This window comes from Lagopus muta, chromosome 6, assembly GCF_023343835.1.
Source record: "Lagopus muta isolate bLagMut1 chromosome 6, bLagMut1 primary, whole genome shotgun sequence".
NCBI lineage: Eukaryota > Metazoa > Chordata > Aves > Galliformes > Phasianidae > Lagopus > Lagopus muta.
Window position 1 is genome coordinate 3,349,086 of NC_064438.1, and position 21,436 is coordinate 3,370,521.

At 44.2% G+C, this 21,436-nt stretch overlaps 3 protein-coding genes and 3 pseudogenes across 3 annotated transcripts in view; 2 read left to right on the forward strand and 4 right to left on the reverse strand.

The window, feature by feature from the left end:
* Positions 1 to 7,423, reverse strand: part of LOC125694613 (Hermansky-Pudlak syndrome 3 protein-like) — an 18,314-nt gene extending 10,891 nt beyond the window's left edge. The window contains exons 1-6 of the mRNA XM_048948146.1: positions 7,400 to 7,423; positions 6,711 to 6,987; positions 4,769 to 4,955; positions 2,700 to 2,803; positions 1,125 to 1,299; positions 835 to 910 (exon numbers count right to left, since the gene is read on the reverse strand). Coding sequence (XP_048804103.1) covers positions 835 to 910; positions 1,125 to 1,299; positions 2,700 to 2,803; positions 4,769 to 4,955; positions 6,711 to 6,987; positions 7,400 to 7,423 — 843 coding nt within the window. The remainder of the gene's footprint in view (positions 1 to 834; positions 911 to 1,124; positions 1,300 to 2,699; positions 2,804 to 4,768; positions 4,956 to 6,710; positions 6,988 to 7,399) is intronic.
* Positions 7,424 to 7,802: 379 nt separating this feature from the next.
* On the reverse strand, positions 7,803 to 9,814 carry LOC125695455 (tubulin alpha-3 chain-like; annotated as a pseudogene).
* Positions 9,815 to 11,856: 2,042 nt separating this feature from the next.
* LOC125695451 (uncharacterized) lies at positions 11,857 to 20,967 on the forward strand. Its single transcript, XM_048949872.1, is given in 3 exon segments — positions 11,857 to 12,510; positions 12,513 to 16,113; positions 18,292 to 20,967. Coding segments are annotated over 2 exon segments (1,308 nt in total). The 3' UTR covers positions 13,167 to 16,113; positions 18,292 to 20,967.
* LOC125695459 (tubulin alpha-3 chain-like) lies at positions 13,509 to 15,517 on the reverse strand (annotated as a pseudogene).
* On the forward strand, positions 17,560 to 20,967 carry LOC125695449 (uncharacterized). Its single transcript, XM_048949870.1, is given in 2 exon segments — positions 17,560 to 18,213; positions 18,216 to 20,967. Coding segments are annotated over 2 exon segments (1,308 nt in total). The 3' UTR covers positions 18,870 to 20,967.
* LOC125695458 (tubulin alpha-3 chain-like) lies at positions 19,212 to 21,220 on the reverse strand (annotated as a pseudogene).
* Positions 21,221 to 21,436: the final 216 nt, after the last annotated feature.

Below are 21,436 nucleotides of genomic sequence, written 5' to 3' on the forward strand. Positions count from 1 at the left end.
ATAAGCTCTGGAAACACATGCAGACCTGAGTCTGAGAAAGGGACAGGTTCTTTCATGTGTTTGAAAATGGAGGTCAGAGAACGTTTGGCTCTTGAAATTTCTGTAATACAACTGCTCTGTGGTTTCTTTATGTCTGCTGTCTACATACTCAAATAAAATCCATGAAGGTCAGCTTAAAATACTCTTCATTCTCAACTGCTCTGGTATTTTTATTAACATTTGTTCCAATTTTTGTAATCGAGCAGATTTTTACAGCAAAGCAATCTGAGGAAGGGGCAAAATCTAGAACTTTGATGATTAAAAGCCCTCCTCTTCAAAAAAAAAAAAAAAAAAAAAAAAAAGAAAAAAGAACCAACACAAAAACCAACACATTATCAGGTAGGCAGACATGTTCAAATGTTTACACTCCTCTTAAGAAAACTGCCAGTTCAAAGACACCCGAGAAAGGGAACAAAAATAAAAAAGAAGAAAGAGAGAAAAGACCAAAGTTTAAGTTTCAAGACAGGCCGGTTCTGCAAACATCGTCAGCCGCAATATGGGAAATCTCTGCTCCCTCCATTCAGATTTATACAGGAGAGTATGATTTTTGTTCTAAGTGTACATGATTTTACAGGTTTTTAAAATATTCTATTAATCCTCTAGAATCTTAAACAGCAATAATAGATTGCAGCGATACACCTGCAGACCATTAAATTAGAATATGCCACAGGCTGATGTAAAATATTAATTTTGGATGTTATTTGTCATAGCGAATAGAAACAAATGGGATTTCAGTATGAAACACAACTGCCATATTGCTTCTCCATTCTTTTAGAAAAAATATGAGATATGCACCTTCACAGTTGTATCAATGCATGGATCTTCATCGCGAGCTGCTGCTGCACTGCACCGCACTGTGTAACACTGGAGGCTCTCACAAAGAGGAAAGAAGAAACACTGATGAAGAAAAAAAAAAGAAAACTTGAATTAACCCAGCACAAAAACTAGACAGAATCAGCTCTGTGATGCAGACAGATGGGCATTCTGCACTAAAACATTAATCCACCCAGAATGACCGAAGAGGCTGCGAAGGACTCATAAATGAGCCAAAGAGGAAAATATATTAAAAAAAAAAAAAAAGTTACCTTGTAATGACATGCAGGAACTGTGGAGTAAGAACTGCCTGCTCTGACCTCTCCGAGTACTGGTAAGTAGAAATCAGTTCTACTAACTTCCCAACAGAGTAGAGATATCCAACATGAGGCAAAGAAAAAAAGCAGAAGAGACTCAGTAGTTCTCTCTTCTCAGTTTCCTCATTTGCTGTCATAGAACTCCCTAGACATAACAATAAAAAAGGCATCTCATATACTTCATAAATCAAAACCATTCTGTTTCTTTGTGACCTGATGCCTAAACTACACTCTCAGACGTGCCCAAGTTCCAGACCAGTTTTATTAGTAGCTATTGAAAGGAATATGAACAACAGCATATCAGCAGGTAACAATCAATTTGTTATCTCATCAGAAGTAATTTACAACAGAAGCATGGATGTACTCACAAGTGAAGAATTTCCATAGATCGAACAGCACATGGAAACTGGGAAAAAAGAAACTGGGAAAAAGAGGGGAGATCTAGATGAGATATAAAGAAGTTTTTACAGTAAGGTTGGTGAGGTACTGACACAGGCTGGCCAGAGAGGTGCCCTGTCCCTGCAGACGTGCAAGGTAAGGCTGGATGGGGCTGTAAGCACCTGATCAACCTGTGGGCATCTCCATTCACTGCAGGGGAGTTGGACCAAATGACTTTTAAGTGTCCCTTCCAACTCAAGCAATTCTATGATTCTATAATTCCAGGCAGAGTCATTAGAACTAAATGTCCATGAATGGAATGAGCAGCCTGATCATTCTTAGGTAGGCAAAGCCTGTGTTCAGATTCTACAGACTTTCTTGTTGAAGTCTATAAATCACAAGGGAAAAGTTAGCTGGAGTTGAATAACAAATATCAACTCTTGGAAAGGGTAGATAACTGCAGGACAAGGGGAAATGGTTTGAAGTCGAGGGAGGGAAAATGTAGGGTTGGATGTCAGGGGAAAATTCTTTACTGTTAGAGTGGTGAGGTGCTGGAGAAGCTGCCCAGACAGACTGCAAATGCCCCATCCATCCCTGGAGGTGCTCAAGGCCAGGTTGGATGGGGCCCTGGGCAGCCTGGTCTGGTACGAAATGGGGAGGTTGGTGGCCCTGCACGTGGCAGGGGGGTTGGAGATTCGTGATCCTTGAGGTCCCTTCTGACCCTGACCATTCTGTGAAGTAGCTTCTTCATTTCAGTCACCTGCAGCTTAAATATGGCTTTGCTACCAGAAAACTAGAAACTGGGTGAGCAGGAAAGACAATCTGATATAAAGCATTTTTCCATGGTTATGTTGAGGCTTGAGTGAGTGCATCTTAGTGAACCCCTAAAATTAGTTTTCACCCCCTTCTATTTTAAAGCTTGAAATAGAGATAACCTGTACCTTAATACTAAGATTTACTTCTCTGATGTCTGCTATTAACTCTGAGAGGCATCCTAATATCATACAATAACACTGAGGATAACTTTATTTATGCGACATAAAAAGTGTCTCTTTCGTGATACAAAATCAATCACTGAGAACCACTGAGAGTAGTCTTTGAATAGACTTCCTCCTTCAGTGTTGCTAACTGGTATTTTAACTCATACTGCACCCCCACATGTGCGCTTACCTGTCTGGTAAACAGGGAGGAACTGAACAGAGTGCAGCTTCGTCTCTTCACAAAAGCCAAAAGGGGACTGGTCTGGTGTAAAACGCTTGGAGGGAAAAAACACAACATGGGAAGTCAGTAAGAAGCTATCATCTACTCCACGCAAGTAAACAGCAACAGCTGTAACACCCAGAGTTGATGTTTTTATACTCAACTATCCTTCATTCCTATTGCTCATACAGTTATCTTAGCAAGGCCAAGAAACACGTAGCACAGCTAGAGGCAACTACCTCAAGTTTTTGCAACCAAAAATCCTTTCTTTGCTCCTCCACAAGTCATGCATTCAATGCTGGGATCTGATGAATGTCACGGAGTTATCTCTAGATCTGTGTCCATGACAGGAGGAGACAGGCCCACAGGCCCAGAAAAGAGGAGGGGAGTGTCAATGGTTTCGGGCCGTTTCAGCCCAATTCTGTGACTAATGGGGCTGGGGACCCAGAGACCCACACCTTAAGAAAGGGAAAAGGGGGAAGGGCAGGGAGATGGGCCTACAAATGAACAGTGGCAACAATCTGAGGAGGAAAGTTAATTTACTATATTTGATATTGGAATGCAAGATAACACAATATAATACAATGTATAATTAGAACCGAGGCTAATAAATCAAATAAAATGAGGCAGAGAGAGTGTCCAAAACCAAAGGCCTTATTGAAATTGAACTGAAAGCAAAATGGCTGGGGAGCAAGCCACACACGCCGCCAGGCAGCAAAAAAAAAGAGACCAGTCCCGTGACCTGCAAGGAGTTTTATCTCCCTCTCTGAATGCAAAGTCCTCTGGGGTATGCAGTTCTTCTCTTCTGAGAATCGGGTACCTGGAAAATTGGCAGTCCACAGAAATGGGGCATTAACTCCTTAACTCCCGGTGCTTTTCATGATGTTATGACGTGGAGTACCGATAACAAAAATGGTAAAGCCATGACAGTGCTGAACACACACTAAAATGGATCTGAACCATTATTTAACTTCTTTTTTTCCCCCATCCCTTCTTCAACTGAACACAATGTAACATGGCGCAGCCCTCAGTCCTACTTTTCCTTCCTATTGCATCTCATCCTTTTCCTTGCTTTGCTTTGGAATTCACAGCTGGACTGCAATACCAATGCTTCAACAGTTTTAGATAAAAGTTTAAAGGATTTGATTACTAACAAAACCAAAGGTGCTGTTTTTTAGGGCTGAAGATACTTAGTAAACTCCCCGTTCCCAGCTGCACAAAGGGAGAACTTTTTTTTTGGGTAAAAAGTACTTAAGTAACCATGGCTTCAGCTGGAGTTGAACCCCACAGAACAAACAAGCAGAAGGCAGTGCCTTGATCGCTGTCAGGACTGGTGATTATTTCTGACTGTCACATTTTGTAGTAGGCTTGTTGTAAATATTAAGAAAATTGCACACAAGTTACTCCAGAATAAGGTGTGTAAAACTGCTCTGCTAGTTTGGCATGAAAGTATAAGAACTGTGGGTGGCCAAATGCTGGAAAAGGCTGCCCAGTAAGGAGCTACTCGAACTCAGCTGGATCGAGTCCTGGAAAGCCTAGTCCAGCTGATCCTGCCCAAGCAAGGAGATGTTAAGGAGAGAGACTCAGCAAGTCCCTTCCAATCTAAATGATTTTGTCATCCAGTATGCTGAGAAAATACCATCCCTCCTGATACATCACAAGCGAAGCTGTCACGTGTGCCCTTCATGGAATACGAGGATGTACAATGAAAACTGGTATTAAACATCACCAATACTGCAAAATCACCAGTTAAATCGCATTGAACTGTACTAACTAGCCACTTTCACAACATTAAATAAAGCTTAGGATTTGCAAGGCCAAGTAAGGATCTTCATTTGCATCACAGTTATCTTCACAGCAGCCAAAAAAAAAAGCAACAACATAAAAAATACACAGCACACAAACATCCCAGAAGCCAAAACACCAGGATTTTCCTTTCAGCAAGATGTGAGCTCATTTTGGTTGCATGGAATTACTAACATAGCAGTTAACCCTTGCAGGGGAAAATGCATTTGTAATACCTGAAAAGGAGATACTGCACTTGAAAGTGCTTTTTGCCTTCTGTAGACAACTCTGTGGACTCAAGTGTGATGGGTATCTTACAAAGCTTACTTTCTTCCCCAAGCAGTTCCACTGGCTTCTGACATATGACAAACTCGTCTAATTCAAGCTGCAAACTATGAGCTGCAAGGTCTTCATCTTTTATACCTAAACAATGGAAATGTATCAAAGTGTTCAAACAATTCCATTTAGCAATAAGAAAACACTGACACTGATACAATGTCGACTAAAAACTTCAACCACAGGAAACTAATTAGCATTGGCTTCCACAAACTATGACGTTTTGAGAAGAGCTACACTAGAAAACAAGAACAATCGACTTTTCACATAAACCATACCCTGGGCTGCCTCAGAAATGAAGCCAGCAGGGCAAAGGAGGTGGTTCTCACCCTCTGCTCCCCCAGTCCTTCACAGAGCTACATTCAGCTCCGGGCCCCAGCACAGGAACACAGGCCTGTAGGAGTGGGGACACAGGAGCCCGCAGGGATGCCCAGAGGCTGAGTGCCTCTGCTGCAGGGACAGGCTGACAGCCGGGGTTGCTGGAGAAGGCTCCGGGGAAAAATGATCGTGGCCTTCCAATACCTAAACAGGGCTTATGAAAAAGATGAAGAGACTTTTTCCATGCACGTGGAGAGACATGACGTGGTGTAATGGCTTTAAACCGAGACAGAGCAGAGTTACATCGGATATAAGAAAGAAATTCTTCTCTCAGAGGGCAGCGAGGGCCTGGCACTGCTGCCCAGGGCAGCTGTAGGTGCCCTATCCCTGGGGGCAGTCAGGGCCAGGCTGGATGGGTTTGGGCACCTTGTCTATGGGAGGTGCCCCTGCCCACAGCAGGGGTTGGAACTGGACGGACTCTGAGGTCCCTACCAACCCACCCATTTTGTGACTCTATTAAAAGGCAAGCTGCTCAGTATAGGGCAAATCCAAAGCAACCTGTGCCGTAAACAGCCAAATAACAAATAAAAAAAATGTTGTCATTTGGTTGAAAAGGTTTTCAGAAAGAAAAAGGTAGCTATGATACAAGGTTGTGTGATCTTCAACACACCTAAGTTCCAGAAAACAAATCCTAATTGCACCCAAAAATGTTTTGAACTTTTCTATTTGGCTTTAAGTATTGAAAACAACCCAGTGTGAGTTGTCTGCGCTAAAATCCATTGTCCACCAATGAAGAAAACTCCATTTGATATCTTTCCCATCTGAAATTTTATTGACCTCTTTTTTTTTTTTTTTTTTAAGGTGTAGTTTCCATTTCAAGAAGCACAAACCTTTTAAAATTTCTTAAATTATAAATGAAAGATTTTCTAACAGCTTTCTCCTGTTTATCTGATTTTTAGGTGGGAGCTAATCAGGTTAATTCCCACACATTGCAAGCAGGCAGTATGTAAAGACATCACGTTTGAGCCTTCTTTATGAATGACAGTAATCAGCAGATTCTCAGTCTGAAAAAGTTCAATATGTGTACTTACCTCCATCCACCAGCTTTTCTGTTGTACTAACTTGATATGCGCATTGCTCTCCCCTGTCTGCACTATGCTGGACCAGGTCCAGTTTCAGGATCAGAACATCCAACTCTGTTGTTATCGCTATGTGCCTAGCGCAAAACGCAACTTCGGCAGGAATGAAGTTATCAGTGTGTAAAATTAAGGAGCGTTCAAAGTCTAATACTGTCAAATTCTGGTTATGACCAGGTATTTCAAACAGAACATGACTAGCTTATTAAAGCTTAAAGGAAAACACACGGCTCCAGAGCTCCGACGCTACCTCGACGTGGGCCCACTGTAAGAGCAGCGCTCTTCTCAGAGGAGACGCCCCGGCCGGGCAGCAGCTCCGGGCTCCGCGCTCGCAGAGGCCACCCGCCCCCGCCCTGAGGAACTTCGGCCCCGCGCGCCCGGCACTGACCTGCACGGCTGTGCGCCATGCGCAGCACGGGGCCCAGGGTGGCGAAGGAGCCCAAGGGCTCGCAGCGGCCCTCGCGGCGTACGGCGAACACCTCCACCCCGCAGCTGGCCGCCGCGCTGGCCACGAACAGCACGTCGCGGCCGCGGCAGAACTGCGCCGGCTCCTGCTTGCAGGGCACTACTCTCTGCGACCCGAACGGGTGCAAGTCGTAAAGCCGAGATTGTGCGAGTTGTAACGCCGAGCGCAGCTCCGTGCCCCGGGAGGCCCCGCCCGCCCCCTGGACAAAAAAAAAGAACACACAATCTGTGAAGAGAAGCATCTGCTAATTAACTCCAGTCAGTTGCATCCAGTCCTTTTCACTGAAAACCATACGGCTTTTCTGAAAAACAAAACCCAACCCACCCAACCAGCCAGAAACAAAAAACCACACCACAAAATAACTGCCCGCAAATAGAAGTTGTATTTTCTGCTAACAGTAAGAACAGGTGAAAAAAAAAGACCAATTTTTATTAATTCATCAAAGCTTACAGAGCCCACAGAGTTGTGCATTAAAGGACACATAAGTATTTCATAGGTCAGTGTAGGAATTCAAAACATGACTATCGTAAAGCAGGTAATCTGACATTTTATTTTCCTTCTATCTAAGGTGGAACTGAGTGTAAGGGGGCACGCTGGTTGGAAAATTTTACCTTTTGTCTGCTGAGTCTCCCCATTTATTTTTTTTTTTAATTTTATTTTTTAAGTAGCAAGTTTGGTGCTTTTAGCAAATATTCTAGTTCAGACCAAAAGTGTAATGGCACTTACCCTTACTACAGTTAGATCAATTGATAAATAGATAAATAGATAAATACAGTGTTACAGACACGTACACAAGTTTGTAATTTAATCTTTAAGTTGTGCAAGACTAGATGCTACCAAAAACTGTAATTTCAAACGGTTCTTGCGCAGCAACTGTGTGTGTAAACAGTAACAAAGAAAAAAATGAACAGTACAACATTTAAAACTGCATCTGAAAACAAGCAAGCAAGCGAACAGGATTCTGCAATTCATTTGTTGCTGTTACAGAACACACTTTTTATTACTTCGGCATTTTCAGTATTCATCCTCTTCTTCAGCCTCTGCTTCTACAGAGTCTATCCCAGCTTCTTCATAATCTTTTTCAAGGACAGCCAGATCTTCCCGGGCTTCGGAAAATTCAGCAGTTCAGTAACAGGAACGTTACAGTACAGTACAATGACCGCTACCTCCAAATATCACGTAATTCCTACTATTTCCAAGATCAAGCACTTCAGAAGTTATCAAAGTACCTTGAATCCAGTTGGGCACCAATCCACAAACTGAACGGTACGTTTAGTCTTGATAGTAGCGATAGCTGCGTTAACATCTTCAGGGACAACATCACCTCTGTATAACATACAGCAGGCCATATAGTTACCATCACTTGGGTCACATTTTACCATCTGGTTGGCTGGTTCAAAGCAAGCATTGGTAATTTCAGCCAGGGATAACTGCTCATGGTAGGCTTTTTCAGCAGAGATGATAGGGGCATATGCTACCGAGGGGAAATGGATTCATGGGAACGGAACAAGGTTAGTTTGAAATTCTGTCAGCTCTACATTAAGGGCTCCATCAAAACGTAGTGAAGCTGTGGTGGATGAAACAATTTGCCCAATTAGTCGATTTAAATTGGTATAAGTGGGACGTTCTATGTCCAGGTTGCGATGACATATATCATAAGTGGCTGCATTATCTACCATGAATGCGCAGTCTGAATGCTCCGGTGTTGCATGTGTAGTTAAAACTGAATTGTAAGGTTCCACTACAGCAGAAGAAACCTGTGGTGCTGGATAAATTGCAAATTGTAGTTTAGATTTTTTGCCATAGTCAACAGAGAGCCTTTCCATGAGCAGAGATGTAAACCCTGAACCAGTGCCTCCTCCAAAACTGTGAAAGATAAGGAAACCTTGCAGCCCAGTGCACACCTCAGCCTATAATAGGATGGAAAAAAGCAAGAGAGAAAAAACATATATTTATTATTACCTTTTCCAAAATCATCAACATTAAAATAAACACTCAAAAGCAATTATTTCCTCATCATTTGTTTTAAAAGGTAACTTTTTTCTTGTATATCTTTTACTTAAAACCACCACAGCACACCTTGTTCTGAATATGAGTATTTTCTCATTTGAATGGAGCATTTTCCTTTATGCATTTTTTATCCCACTAAAAGCAAGAGCAGTTGTGCACCACTGTGAAAGGTTATTAGAAATTACAGCAGGCTTGCAGCTTTTAAACTACTATTGTACTCTGTATGGCAGCAAGTATCAATTTGGTTTGGAAAAAAGGTATTTTTACAACTTCAGATAGGCAATCACTACTTCACTTTGATTCACATCATGCTAAGTGAATTTCTTACATTACACCAGGTTATGGAAACCTAGAAAGACATGTGAAATTACTGAACGTCCAACCAAAATCTGAGTTTCAGGGTACTGGAAATATTTTGAATGACACATAATGGTGAGATTCAGGTTAAAAATAACAAACAAGTGCTTACAGTCTAAAGATTTTATAACGCACTTCTGAGGTATCCTTAAAATATCTTCAAATAATGATGTTCCACATCACAAGAACTTTCAAGTTTTACTGACTGAATTTTTATTTAACTCAAGAGGGGGGAGGCATGGGACCAAGTTCCTGGTTTTTTGTTTTTAATAATCTATGCGTAACATTCTTAAAAACAAACAACTCCCTCCCCCCCAGAAAAAAAACCAACACAAGTGTCATAACAAATTGTAACTATAGGTAGCTCTAGAGCTGTATTTTAAATAAAATTTGTATTTTAAATATTGATCTGCAGCATGAATTCTTACCACTTTGCGCGTGCGGTCTGACACTAGATCAACAATCTGTTTTCCAACGGTGTAATGGCCTCTGGCATAATTACTAGCTGCATCTTCTTTCCCAGTAATGAGCTGCTCAGGGTGGAACAACTGCCTATATGTGCCTGTAGGTACTTCATCTACAAGTGGAAAAATACATATTCCAACATAAAATTTATCTGCTGAGTTCTGCCTCAGAACTGTGGTGCCTAGGGATGACATACTACGTAAAAGGAAATGTCAAAAACCTACAGACAGCTTCCATGAACAAACGCAGCAAGAAGTTGGCACAACTTCAGTGTCTTTCTTTAGGGGAAAACATCGGATGCTCACAAAGCAGTATTTGCATCCTGGAACATGGAGGCAACTCAAGAGAACTACACTGCAGGCACAGGCATTCTGGATAGCAATTAAATGAAGCTGTGGATGTAGTGCAGTGACTTGGAAAGATTATCCAAAATCTGCAAAGAAGTTTAACGTTTTCCAAACATTACCCATAGACCATCATTTCATCTCTTTCAAATAACACGAACCAAAAACGTCAAAACATCATCCAGCTATACACCTTTCAGAACCCCTAGTGTTTTGAAAACGCACAAAAGTCTGAAAGGTGTTGTGTTAGGCGCTTGCGCCATCTTCGGGTTGTAACGCGTTAGGACCTCCCCCTCCATATATAAGCACGTGTTTGTTCCATTAAAGCGGCATTTTGCTGTTCGCCATATCGGTGTCGCCTCGGTAATTGGCCAAGCTGCGGTCTCCCAGGAAAAGCGAACGGGTGAAGGATACAACAGATGGTGACCCCGACGTGATTTCTGGGGGTGAGTCAGCTGTTCTGCCAGCGGCGCAGGATCCCATTGCGGACCGGGTACATTATAAAACCCGCGGAGTAGTGGAAGCCCGGGGACGGGGAGGAGTGCGCATTAGTCCTTGTCAGGCGGGAGGCTCGGGAAAAAGGGCCAGGATCCCCCAAGAAGCTCGGGGAAGCGCCCGGTGGAGGCTAGACGCGCGCTTAGCCTGGGGCGATGGAAGCCGTTATCAAGGGGATTCTTCGCGCATGTAAAACCTATTGCCGGAGAAGTGTTCCTTCTCAGAAGGAGGTTGCGGCGGCACTTTCGCTGCAGGAGGGGGAGGGCTTATTGGCATCTCCCTCTGACTTATACGATCCCGCTAATTGGGATGGGTTCACTGCCGCGCTCTCTAAGAGGGCAATGACTGCCCAAAAGGCGGCAGAGTTCAAGGTGTGGGGATTGATTTGGGGGGCGTTTAAGATGGCGAGGGAGGAGAAAATGGCGAGTGATGGAGCTAGGGAGCTGTTAGGGCTGGGGACGGGGGGAGATGTTGTCTCTGCTGCAGGTTTGCTGGAGGGCAAGTCGGGGCCGGTCCCCGCAGCCCCGCCCGAGGCGGCGGCTTCGACACCAAGAAGGGAGGAAGTTCGGCAGGGATCGTCGGACCGCAGGGACGGAGAGGCTCCATCCCCGCCTCCTTATCCAGCTCAGGGTTTATATCCTTCGTTGAAACCCTTCAGGGATGAGGGGGAAGTGCGGAGGAATGTAGCATAGCCTGCTCAACACCTGTTAAGAGGGCAGTGGGGGAGGGCGAGCTGGCCGGAGAGGGTACGGCGCGGCTGGTGAAATGTGAGAGCGGGGGCGGTGCTTCCTTGCTGCCTGACTCTGTTTGTTGCCGCGGCCGCTCCCAAAAGGGGCTGGGATGTTCACTCCGTCCTGTGAAGGATGTGGGTGTGGCGTCCCGGTGCGAGCAGCCTCGGGATTCAGCCAGGGAGGGCGGGATCCTGCAGTGACTGCCTCATGGGCCGCACCTACACTCACTGACTGCGCTGGGGCGAGGGAGGATTTACGAACCGCTTACGGTCCGACAACTACGACATTCGCCCTCCCTGCAGTAGTAAAAACAGAGGGTCCAGCTTGGACCCCTCTGGACTCCAAGGCAATTACTCGCCTTGCGGATTTGGTTAAAAGTAAAGGTCTGTGCTCTCCTGTGACCGTGTCGGCAGTAGAAGCTCTTAAGGCTTCTAGCCTCCTGCCGTATGATGTGATCAACCTTATGTGTGTCATCCTTGAACCTGTACAATATACCCTGTGATAGGATGAGTGCAATCGGCCACTTCACCATTCCACACGTGCCTTATAGGGGTACCTTTGAATTTTTGTACTGATAGGTTGCTGTTTTTGGGATATGTAGATAACATAACTGCTTGCGAAAAGTACTTTACTTCAGGTGCTAATATTTCGGCTTGCCTGATCCGCATGCTGAATACATCACTTTCGTGGGACCCCCCTGAATTGCTGCTTATGGGTTCTCAGAGCGTAGGTAATAATTCAGAGGGATGCATATGTTTTGAACAATTTGCCTTACAAGGATCGCTTTCCCAACGTGGGATTGCGCAGGATCTCCTTAAGAGGGGTAGGCCTTTGTTGTGGGACTCCAGCCGTAATAGAACCATCCCACACACGCTTGTTAACCCGCTGAACAGTGCGGTGTTCAGGTGGTCTGGCCTGTACTGTGGGTCCGTGGTAAATCGTACTCGGCAGTGGTATAATTTCAAAACCGCAAATGGGTGGAAAGGTTCCCTGTGTAACAATTGTACATTGCCAGAGCAGTGGTGCAATATCACCACGAGTGACTGTTGCTGCAACATCACACAATCTTGGCCGCAGGGAGGGTACGGATACGCCCGCAGGAGGCCACAATATAATGTCGCCACCGGAAAACTATGGAAAGGTAAATTTGATGATAATGGTCTGGATAGGAGTAATGAGAGAGTTAGTGTTGTCGGAGGTTCAAAGATGTTACCACCAGGGGTGTTCCTGGTATGTGGTGACAGGGCTTGGCAGGGTATCCCGAGGATACCGGTGGGGGGACCATGTTACCTGGGGAAATTAACTATTCTATCACCAAGTGGTGATTCTCTGAGTGGGTACAATTGGTCAGGGACATGAGTAAAGGGACTCGGAAAAGGCGAAGTATTCCCACCCTAGGATCAGACTGCGGTGACGAGGTACACCTTTGGGGACCAAAGGCACGAATATTTGCATCCATCCTGGCTCCGGGAGTAGCCGTGGCTCAAGTGCTTAAGGACATAGAAAGACTAGCTTGTTGGTCCGTGAAACAGGCCAACATGACTTCTGCGCTCCTAAGCGAACTACTCATGGACACTGATAGCCTTAGGCATGCTGTGCTCCAGAATAGAGCGGCGATCGACTTCCTACTCCTGGCACAGGGTCAGGGATGCAACGACTTTGAAGGGATGTGTTGTTTCAATTTAAGCGATCACAGTGAATCGCTACATAAGAAGTTACAACTGTTAAAGGAACATACAAAAAAGATTGGAATACAGGAAGATCCCTTCGGAAATTGGTTGGAGAATTTGTTTGGTGGGATTGGGCCATGGCTTAAGCAGTTGCTTAAAGCGTTAGTAATAGGGCTGTTTATATTTTTGGGGTTAATGTTGTGTTTGCCATGTATCTTTCAATGTTTGCGAGGTTGTATACAACGAATGACTGAGAAAATGATCTACACGCAATTGGAATACTGTAGAATGCAGGATAAGTTCTAAGATGTATGTTGTTTAGGTTTAGCACATTGCGTATTGTAATGGGGCAAGGCTTCTGTTGGCATGGGGAGGGGGAAATGTTGTATTAGGCGCTTGCGCCATCTTCGGGTTGTAACGCGTTAGGACCTCCCCCTCCATATATAAGCACGTGTTTGTTCCATAAAAGCGCCAAAACTGTAATTTCAAACGGTTCTTACGCAGCAACTGTGTGTGTAAACAGTAACAAAGAAAAAAATGAGCAGTACAACATTTAAAACTGCATCTGAAAAGAAGCAAGCAAGCGAACAGGATTCTGCAATTCATTTGTTGCTGTTACAGAACACACTTTTTATTACTTCAGCACTTTCAGTATTCATCCTCTTCTTCAGCCTCTTCTACAGAGTCTATCCCAGCTTCTTCATAATCTTTTTCAAGGGCAGCCAGATCTTCCCGGGCTTCGGAAAATTCAGCAGTTCAGTAACAGGAACGTTACAGTGCAGTACAATGACCGCTACCTCCAAATACCACGTAATTCCTACTATTTCCAAGATCAAGCACTTCAGAAGTTATCAAAGTACCTTGAATCCAGTTGGGCACCAATCCACAAACTGAACGGTACGTTTAGTCTTGATAGTAGCGATAGCTGCGTTAACATCTTCAGGGACAACATCACCTCTGTATAACATACAGCAGGCCATATATTTACCATCACTCGGGTCACATTTTACCATCTGGTTGGCTGGTTCAAAGCAAGCATTGGTAATTTCAGCCAGGGATAACTGCTCATGGTAGGCTTTTTCAGCAGAGATGATAGGGGCATATGCTACCGAGGGGAAATGGATTCGTGGGAACGGAACAAGGTTAGTTTGAAATTCTGTCAGCTCTACATTAAGGGCTCCATCAAAACGTAGTGAAGCTGTGGTGGATGAAACAATTTGCCCAATTAGTCGATTTAAATTGGTATAAGTGGGACGTTCTATGTCCAGGTTGCGATGACATATATCATAAGTGGCTGCATTATCTACCATGAATGCGCAGTCTGAATGCTCCAGTGTTGCATGTGTAGTTAAAACTGAATTGTAAGGTTCCACTACAGCAGAAGAAACCTGTGGTGCTGGATAAATTGCAAATTGTAGTTTAGATTTTTTGCCATAGTCAACAGAGAGCCTTTCCATGAGCAGAGATGTAAACCCTGAACCAGTGCCTCCTCCAAAACTGTGAAAGATAAGGAAACCTTGCAGCCCAGTGCACACCTCAGCCTATAATAGGATGGAAAAAAGCAAGAGAGAAAAAACATATATTTATTATTACCTTTTCCAAAATCATCAACATTAAAATAAACACTCAAAAGCAATTATTTCCTCATCATTTGTTTTAAAAGGTAACTTTTTTCTTGTATATCTTTTACTTAAAACCACCACAGCACACCTTGTTCTGAATATGAGTATTTTCTCATTTGAATGGAGCATTTTCCTTTATGCATTTTTTATCCCACTAAAAGCAAGAGCAGTTGTGCACCACTGTGAAAGGTTATTAGAAATTACAGCAGGCTTGCAGCTTTTAAACTACTATTGTACTCTGTATGGCAGCAAGTATCAATTTGGTTTGGAAAAAAGGTATTTTTACAACTTCAGATAGGCAATCACTACTTCACTTTGATTCACATCATGCTAAGTGAATTTCTTACATTACACCAGGTTATGGAAACCTAGAAAGACATGTGAAATTGCTGAACGTCCAACCAAAATCTGAGTTTCAGGGTACTGGAAATATTTTGAATGACACATAATGGTGCGATTCAGGTTAAAAATAACAAACAAGTGCTTACAGTCTAAAGATTTTATAACGCACTTCTGAGGTATCCTTAAAATATCTTCAAATAATGATGTTCCACATCACAAGAACTTTCAAGTTTTACTGACTGAATTTTTATTTAACTCAAGAGGGGGGAGGCATGGGACCAAGTTCCTGGTTTTTTGTTTTTAATAATCTATGCGTAACATTCTTAAAAACAAACAACTCCCTCCCCCCCAGAAAAAAAACCAACACAAGTGTCATAACAAATTGTAACTATAGGTAGCTCTAGAGCTGTATTTTAAATAAAATTTGTATTTTAAATATTGATCTGCAGCATGAATTCTTACCACTTTGCGCGTGCGGTCTGACACTAGATCAACAATCTGTTTTCCAACGGTGTAATGGCCTCTGGCATAATTACTAGCTGCATCTTCTTTCCCAGTAATGAGCTGCTCAGGGTGGAACAACTGCCTATATGTGCCTGTAGGTACTTCATCTACAAGTGGAAAAATACATATTCCAACATAAAATTTATCTGCTGAGTTCTGCCTCAGAACTGTGGTGCCTAGGGATGACATACTACGTAAAAGGAAATGTCAAAAACCTACAGACAGCTTCCATGAACAAACGCAGCAAGAAGTTGGCACAACTTCAGTGTCTTTCTTTAGGGGAAAACATCGGATGCTCACAAAGCAGTATTTGCATCCTGGAACATGGAGGCAACTCAAGAGAACTACACTGCAGGCACAGGCATTCTGGATAGCAATTAAATGAAGCTGTGGATGTAGTGCAGTGACTTGGAAAGATTATCCAAAATCTGCAAAGAAGTTTAACGTTTTCCAAACATTACCCATAGACCATCATTTCATCTCTTTCAAATAACACGAACCAAAAACGTCAAAACATCATCCAGCTATACACCTTTCAGAACCCCTAGTGTTTTGAAAACGCACAAAAGTCTGAAAGGTGTTGTGTTAGGCGCTTGCGCCATCTTCGGGTTGTAACGCGTTAGGACCTCCCCCTCCATATATAAGCACGTGTTTGTTCCATTAAAGCGGCATTTTGCTGTTCGCCATATCGGTGTCGCCTCGGTAATTGGCCAAGCTGCGGTCTCCCAGGAAAAGCGAACGGGTGAAGGATACAACAGATGGTGACCCCGACGTGATTTCTGGGGGTGAGTCAGCTGTTCTGCCAGCGGCGCAGGATCCCATTGCGGACCGGGTACATTATAAAACCCGCGGAGTAGTGGAAGCCCGGGGACGGGGAGGAGTGCGCATTAGTCCTTGTCAGGCGGGAGGCTCGGGAAAAAGGGCCAGGATCCCCCAAGAAGCTCGGGGAAGCGCCCGGTGGAGGCTAGACGCGCGCTTAGCCTGGGGCGATGGAAGCCGTTATCAAGGGGATTCTTCGCGCATGTAAAACCTATTGCCGGAGAAGTGTTCCTTCTCAGAAGGAGGTTGCGGCGGCACTTTCGCTGCAGGAGGGGGAGGGCTTATTGGCATCTCCCTCTGACTTATACGATCCCGCTAATTGGGATGGGTTCACTGCCGCGCTCTCTAAGAGGGCAATGACTGCCCAAAAGGCGGCAGAGTTCAAGGTGTGGGGATTGATTTGGGGGGCGTTTAAGATGGCGAGGGAGGAGAAAATGGCGAGTGATGGAGCTAGGGAGCTGTTAGGGCTGGGGACGGGGGGAGATGTTGTCTCTGCTGCAGGTTTGCTGGAGGGCAAGTCGGGGCCGGTCCCCGCAGCCCCGCCCGAGGCGGCGGCTTCGACACCAAGAAGGGAGGAAGTTCGGCAGGGATCGTCGGACCGCAGGGACGGAGAGGCTCCATCCCCGCCTCCTTATCCAGCTCAGGGTTTATATCCTTCGTTGAAACCCTTCAGGGATGAGGGGGAAGTGCGGAGGAATGTAGCATAGCCTGCTCAACACCTGTTAAGAGGGCAGTGGGGGAGGGCGAGCTGGCCGGAGAGGGTACGGCGCGGCTGGTGAAATGTGAGAGCGGGGGCGGTGCTTCCTTGCTGCCTGACTCTGTTTGTTGCCGCGGCCGCTCCCAAAAGGGGCTGGGATGTTCACTCCGTCCTGTGAAGGATGTGGGTGTGGCGTCCCGGTGCGAGCAGCCTCGGGATTCAGCCAGGGAGGGCGGGATCCTGCAGTGACTGCCTCATGGGCCGCACCTACACTCACTGACTGCGCTGGGGCGAGGGAGGATTTACGAACCGCTTACGGTCCGACAACTACGACATTCGCCCTCCCTGCAGTAGTAAAAACAGAGGGTCCAGCTTGGACCCCTCTGGACTCCAAGGCAATTACTCGCCTTGCGGATTTGGTTAAAAGTAAAGGTCTGTGCTCTCCTGTGACCGTGTCGGCAGTAGAAGCTCTTAAGGCTTCTAGCCTCCTGCCGTATGATGTGATCAACCTTATGTGTGTCATCCTTGAACCTGTACAATATACCCTGTGATAGGATGAGTGCAATCGGCCACTTCACCATTCCACACGTGCCTTATAGGGGTACCTTTGAATTTTTGTACTGATAGGTTGCTGTTTTTGGGATATGTAGATAACATAACTGCTTGCGAAAAGTACTTTACTTCAGGTGCTAATATTTCGGCTTGCCTGATCCGCATGCTGAATACATCACTTTCGTGGGACCCCCCTGAATTGCTGCTTATGGGTTCTCAGAGCGTAGGTAATAATTCAGAGGGATGCATATGTTTTGAACAATTTGCCTTACAAGGATCGCTTTCCCAACGTGGGATTGCGCAGGATCTCCTTAAGAGGGGTAGGCCTTTGTTGTGGGACTCCAGCCGTAATAGAACCATCCCACACACGCTTGTTAACCCGCTGAACAGTGCGGTGTTCAGGTGGTCTGGCCTGTACTGTGGGTCCGTGGTAAATCGTACTCGGCAGTGGTATAATTTCAAAACCGCAAATGGGTGGAAAGGTTCCCTGTGTAACAATTGTACATTGCCAGAGCAGTGGTGCAATATCACCACGAGTGACTGTTGCTGCAACATCACACAATCTTGGCCGCAGGGAGGGTACGGATACGCCCGCAGGAGGCCACAATATAATGTCGCCACCGGAAAACTATGGAAAGGTAAATTTGATGATAATGGTCTGGATAGGAGTAATGAGAGAGTTAGTGTTGTCGGAGGTTCAAAGATGTTACCACCAGGGGTGTTCCTGGTATGTGGTGACAGGGCTTGGCAGGGTATCCCGAGGATACCGGTGGGGGGACCATGTTACCTGGGGAAATTAACTATTCTATCACCAAGTGGTGATTCTCTGAGTGGGTACAATTGGTCAGGGACATGAGTAAAGGGACTCGGAAAAGGCGAAGTATTCCCACCCTAGGATCAGACTGCGGTGACGAGGTACACCTTTGGGGACCAAAGGCACGAATATTTGCATCCATCCTGGCTCCGGGAGTAGCCGTGGCTCAAGTGCTTAAGGACATAGAAAGACTAGCTTGTTGGTCCGTGAAACAGGCCAACATGACTTCTGCGCTCCTAAGCGAACTACTCATGGACACTGATAGCCTTAGGCATGCTGTGCTCCAGAATAGAGCGGCGATCGACTTCCTACTCCTGGCACAGGGTCAGGGATGCAACGACTTTGAAGGGATGTGTTGTTTCAATTTAAGCGATCACAGTGAATCGCTACATAAGAAGTTACAACTGTTAAAGGAACATACAAAAAAGATTGGAATACAGGAAGATCCCTTCGGAAATTGGTTGGAGAATTTGTTTGGTGGGATTGGGCCATGGCTTAAGCAGTTGCTTAAAGCGTTAGTAATAGGGCTGTTTATATTTTTGGGGTTAATGTTGTGTTTGCCATGTATCTTTCAATGTTTGCGAGGTTGTATACAACGAATGACTGAGAAAATGATCTACACGCAATTGGAATACTGTAGAATGCAGGATAAGTTCTAAGATGTATGTTGTTTAGGTTTAGCACATTGCGTATTGTAATGGGGCAAGGCTTCTGTTGGCATGGGGAGGGGGAAATGTTGTATTAGGCGCTTGCGCCATCTTCGGGTTGTAACGCGTTAGGACCTCCCCCTCCATATATAAGCACGTGTTTGTTCCATAAAAGCGCCAAAACTGTAATTTCAAACGGTTCTTACGCAGCAACTGTGTGTGTAAACAGTAACAAAGAAAAAAATGAGCAGTACAACATTTAAAACTGCATCTGAAAAGAAGCAAGCAAGCGAACAGGATTCTGCAATTCATTTGTTGCTGTTACAGAACACACTTTTTATTACTTCAGCACTTTCAGTATTCATCCTCTTCTTCAGCCTCTTCTACAGAGTCTATCCCAGCTTCTTCATAATCTTTTTCAAGGGCAGCCAGATCTTCCCGGGCTTCGGAAAATTCAGCAGTTCAGTAACAGGAACGTTACAGTGCAGTACAATGACCGCTACCTCCAAATACCACGTAATTCCTACTATTTCCAAGATCAAGCACTTCAGAAGTTATCAAAGTACCTTGAATCCAGTTGGGCACCAATCCACAAACTGAACGGTACGTTTAGTCTTGATAGTAGCGATAGCTGCGTTAACATCTTCAGGGACAACATCACCTCTGTATAACATACAGCAGGCCATATATTTACCATCACTCGGGTCACATTTTACCATCTGGTTGGCTGGTTCAAAGCAAGCATTGGTAATTTCAGCCAGGGATAACTGCTCATGGTAGGCTTTTTCAGCAGAGATGATAGGGGCATATGCTACCGAGGGGAAATGGATTCGTGGGAACGGAACAAGGTTAGTTTGAAATTCTGTCAGCTCTACATTAAGGGCTCCATCAAAACGTAGTGAAGCTGTGGTGGATGAAACAATTTGCCCAATTAGTCGATTTAAATTGGTATAAGTGGGACGTTCTATGTCCAGGTTGCGATGACATATATCATAAGTGGCTGCATTATCTACCATGAATGCGCAGTCTGAATGCTCCAGTGTTGCATGTGTAGTTAAAACTGAATTGTAAGGTTCCACTACAGCAGAAGAAACCTGTGGTGCTGGATAAATTGCAAATTGTAGTTTAGATTTTTTGCCATAGTCAACAGAGAGCCTTTCCATGAGCAGAGATGTAAACCCTGAACCAGTGCCTCCTCCAAAACTGTGAAAGATAAGGAAACCTTGCAGCCCAGTGCACACCTCAGCCTATAATAGGATGGAAAAAAGCAAGAGAGAAAAAACATATATTTATTATTACCTTTTCCAAAATCATCAACATTAAAATAAACACTCAAAAGCAATTATTTCCTCATCATTTGTTTTAAAAGGTAACTTTTTTCTTGTATATCTTTTACTTAAAACCACCACAGCACACCTTGTTCTGAATATGAGTATTTTCTCATTTGAATGGAGCATTTTCCTTTATGCATTTTTTATCCCACTAAAAGCAAGAGCAGTTGTGCACCACTGTGAAAGGTTATTAGAAATTACAGCAGGCTTGCAGCTTTTAAACTACTATTGTACTCTGTATGGCAGCAAGTATCAATTTGGTTTGGAAAAAAGGTATTTTTACAACTTCAGATAGGCAATCACTACTTCACTTTGATTCACATCATGCTAAGTGAATTTCTTACATTACACCAGGTTATGGAAACCTAGAAAGACATGTGAAATTGCTGAACGTCCAACCAAAATCTGAGTTTCAGGGTACTGGAAATATTTTGAATGACACATAATGGTGCGATTCAGGTTAAAAATAACAAACAAGTGCTTACAGTCTGAAGATTTTATAACGCACTTCTGAGGTATCCTTAAAATATCTTCAAATAATGATGTTCCACATCACAAGAACTTTCAAGTTTTACTGACTGAATTTTTATTTAACTCAAGAGGGGGGAGGCATGGGACCAAGTTCCTGGTTTTTTGTTTTTAATAATCTATGCATAACATTCTTAAAAACAAACAACTCCCTCCCCCCCAGAAAAAAAACCAACACAAGTGTCATAACAAATTGTAACTATAGGTAGCTCTAGAGCTGTATTTTAAATAAAATTTGTATTTTAAATATTGATCTGCAGCATGAATTCTTACCACTTTGCGCGTGCGGTCTGACACTAGATCAACAATCTGTTTTCCAACGGTGTAATGGCCTCTGGCATAATTACTAGCTGCATCTTCTTTCCCAGTAATGAGCTGCTCAGGGTGGAACAACTGCCTATATGTGCCTGTAGGTACTTCATCTACAAGTGGAAAAATACATATTCCAACATAAAATTTATCTGCTGAGTTCTGCCTCAGAACTGTGGTGCCTAGGGATGACATACTACGTAAAAGGAAATGTCAAAAACCTGCAGACAGCTTCCATGAACAAACGCAGCAAGAAGTTGGCACAACTTCAGTGTCTTTCTTTAGGGGAAAACATCGGATGCTCACAAAGCAGCATTTGCATCCTGGAACATGGAGGCAACTCAAGAGAACTACACTGCAGGCACAGGCATTCTGGATAGCAATTAAATGAAGCTGTGGATGTAGTGCAGT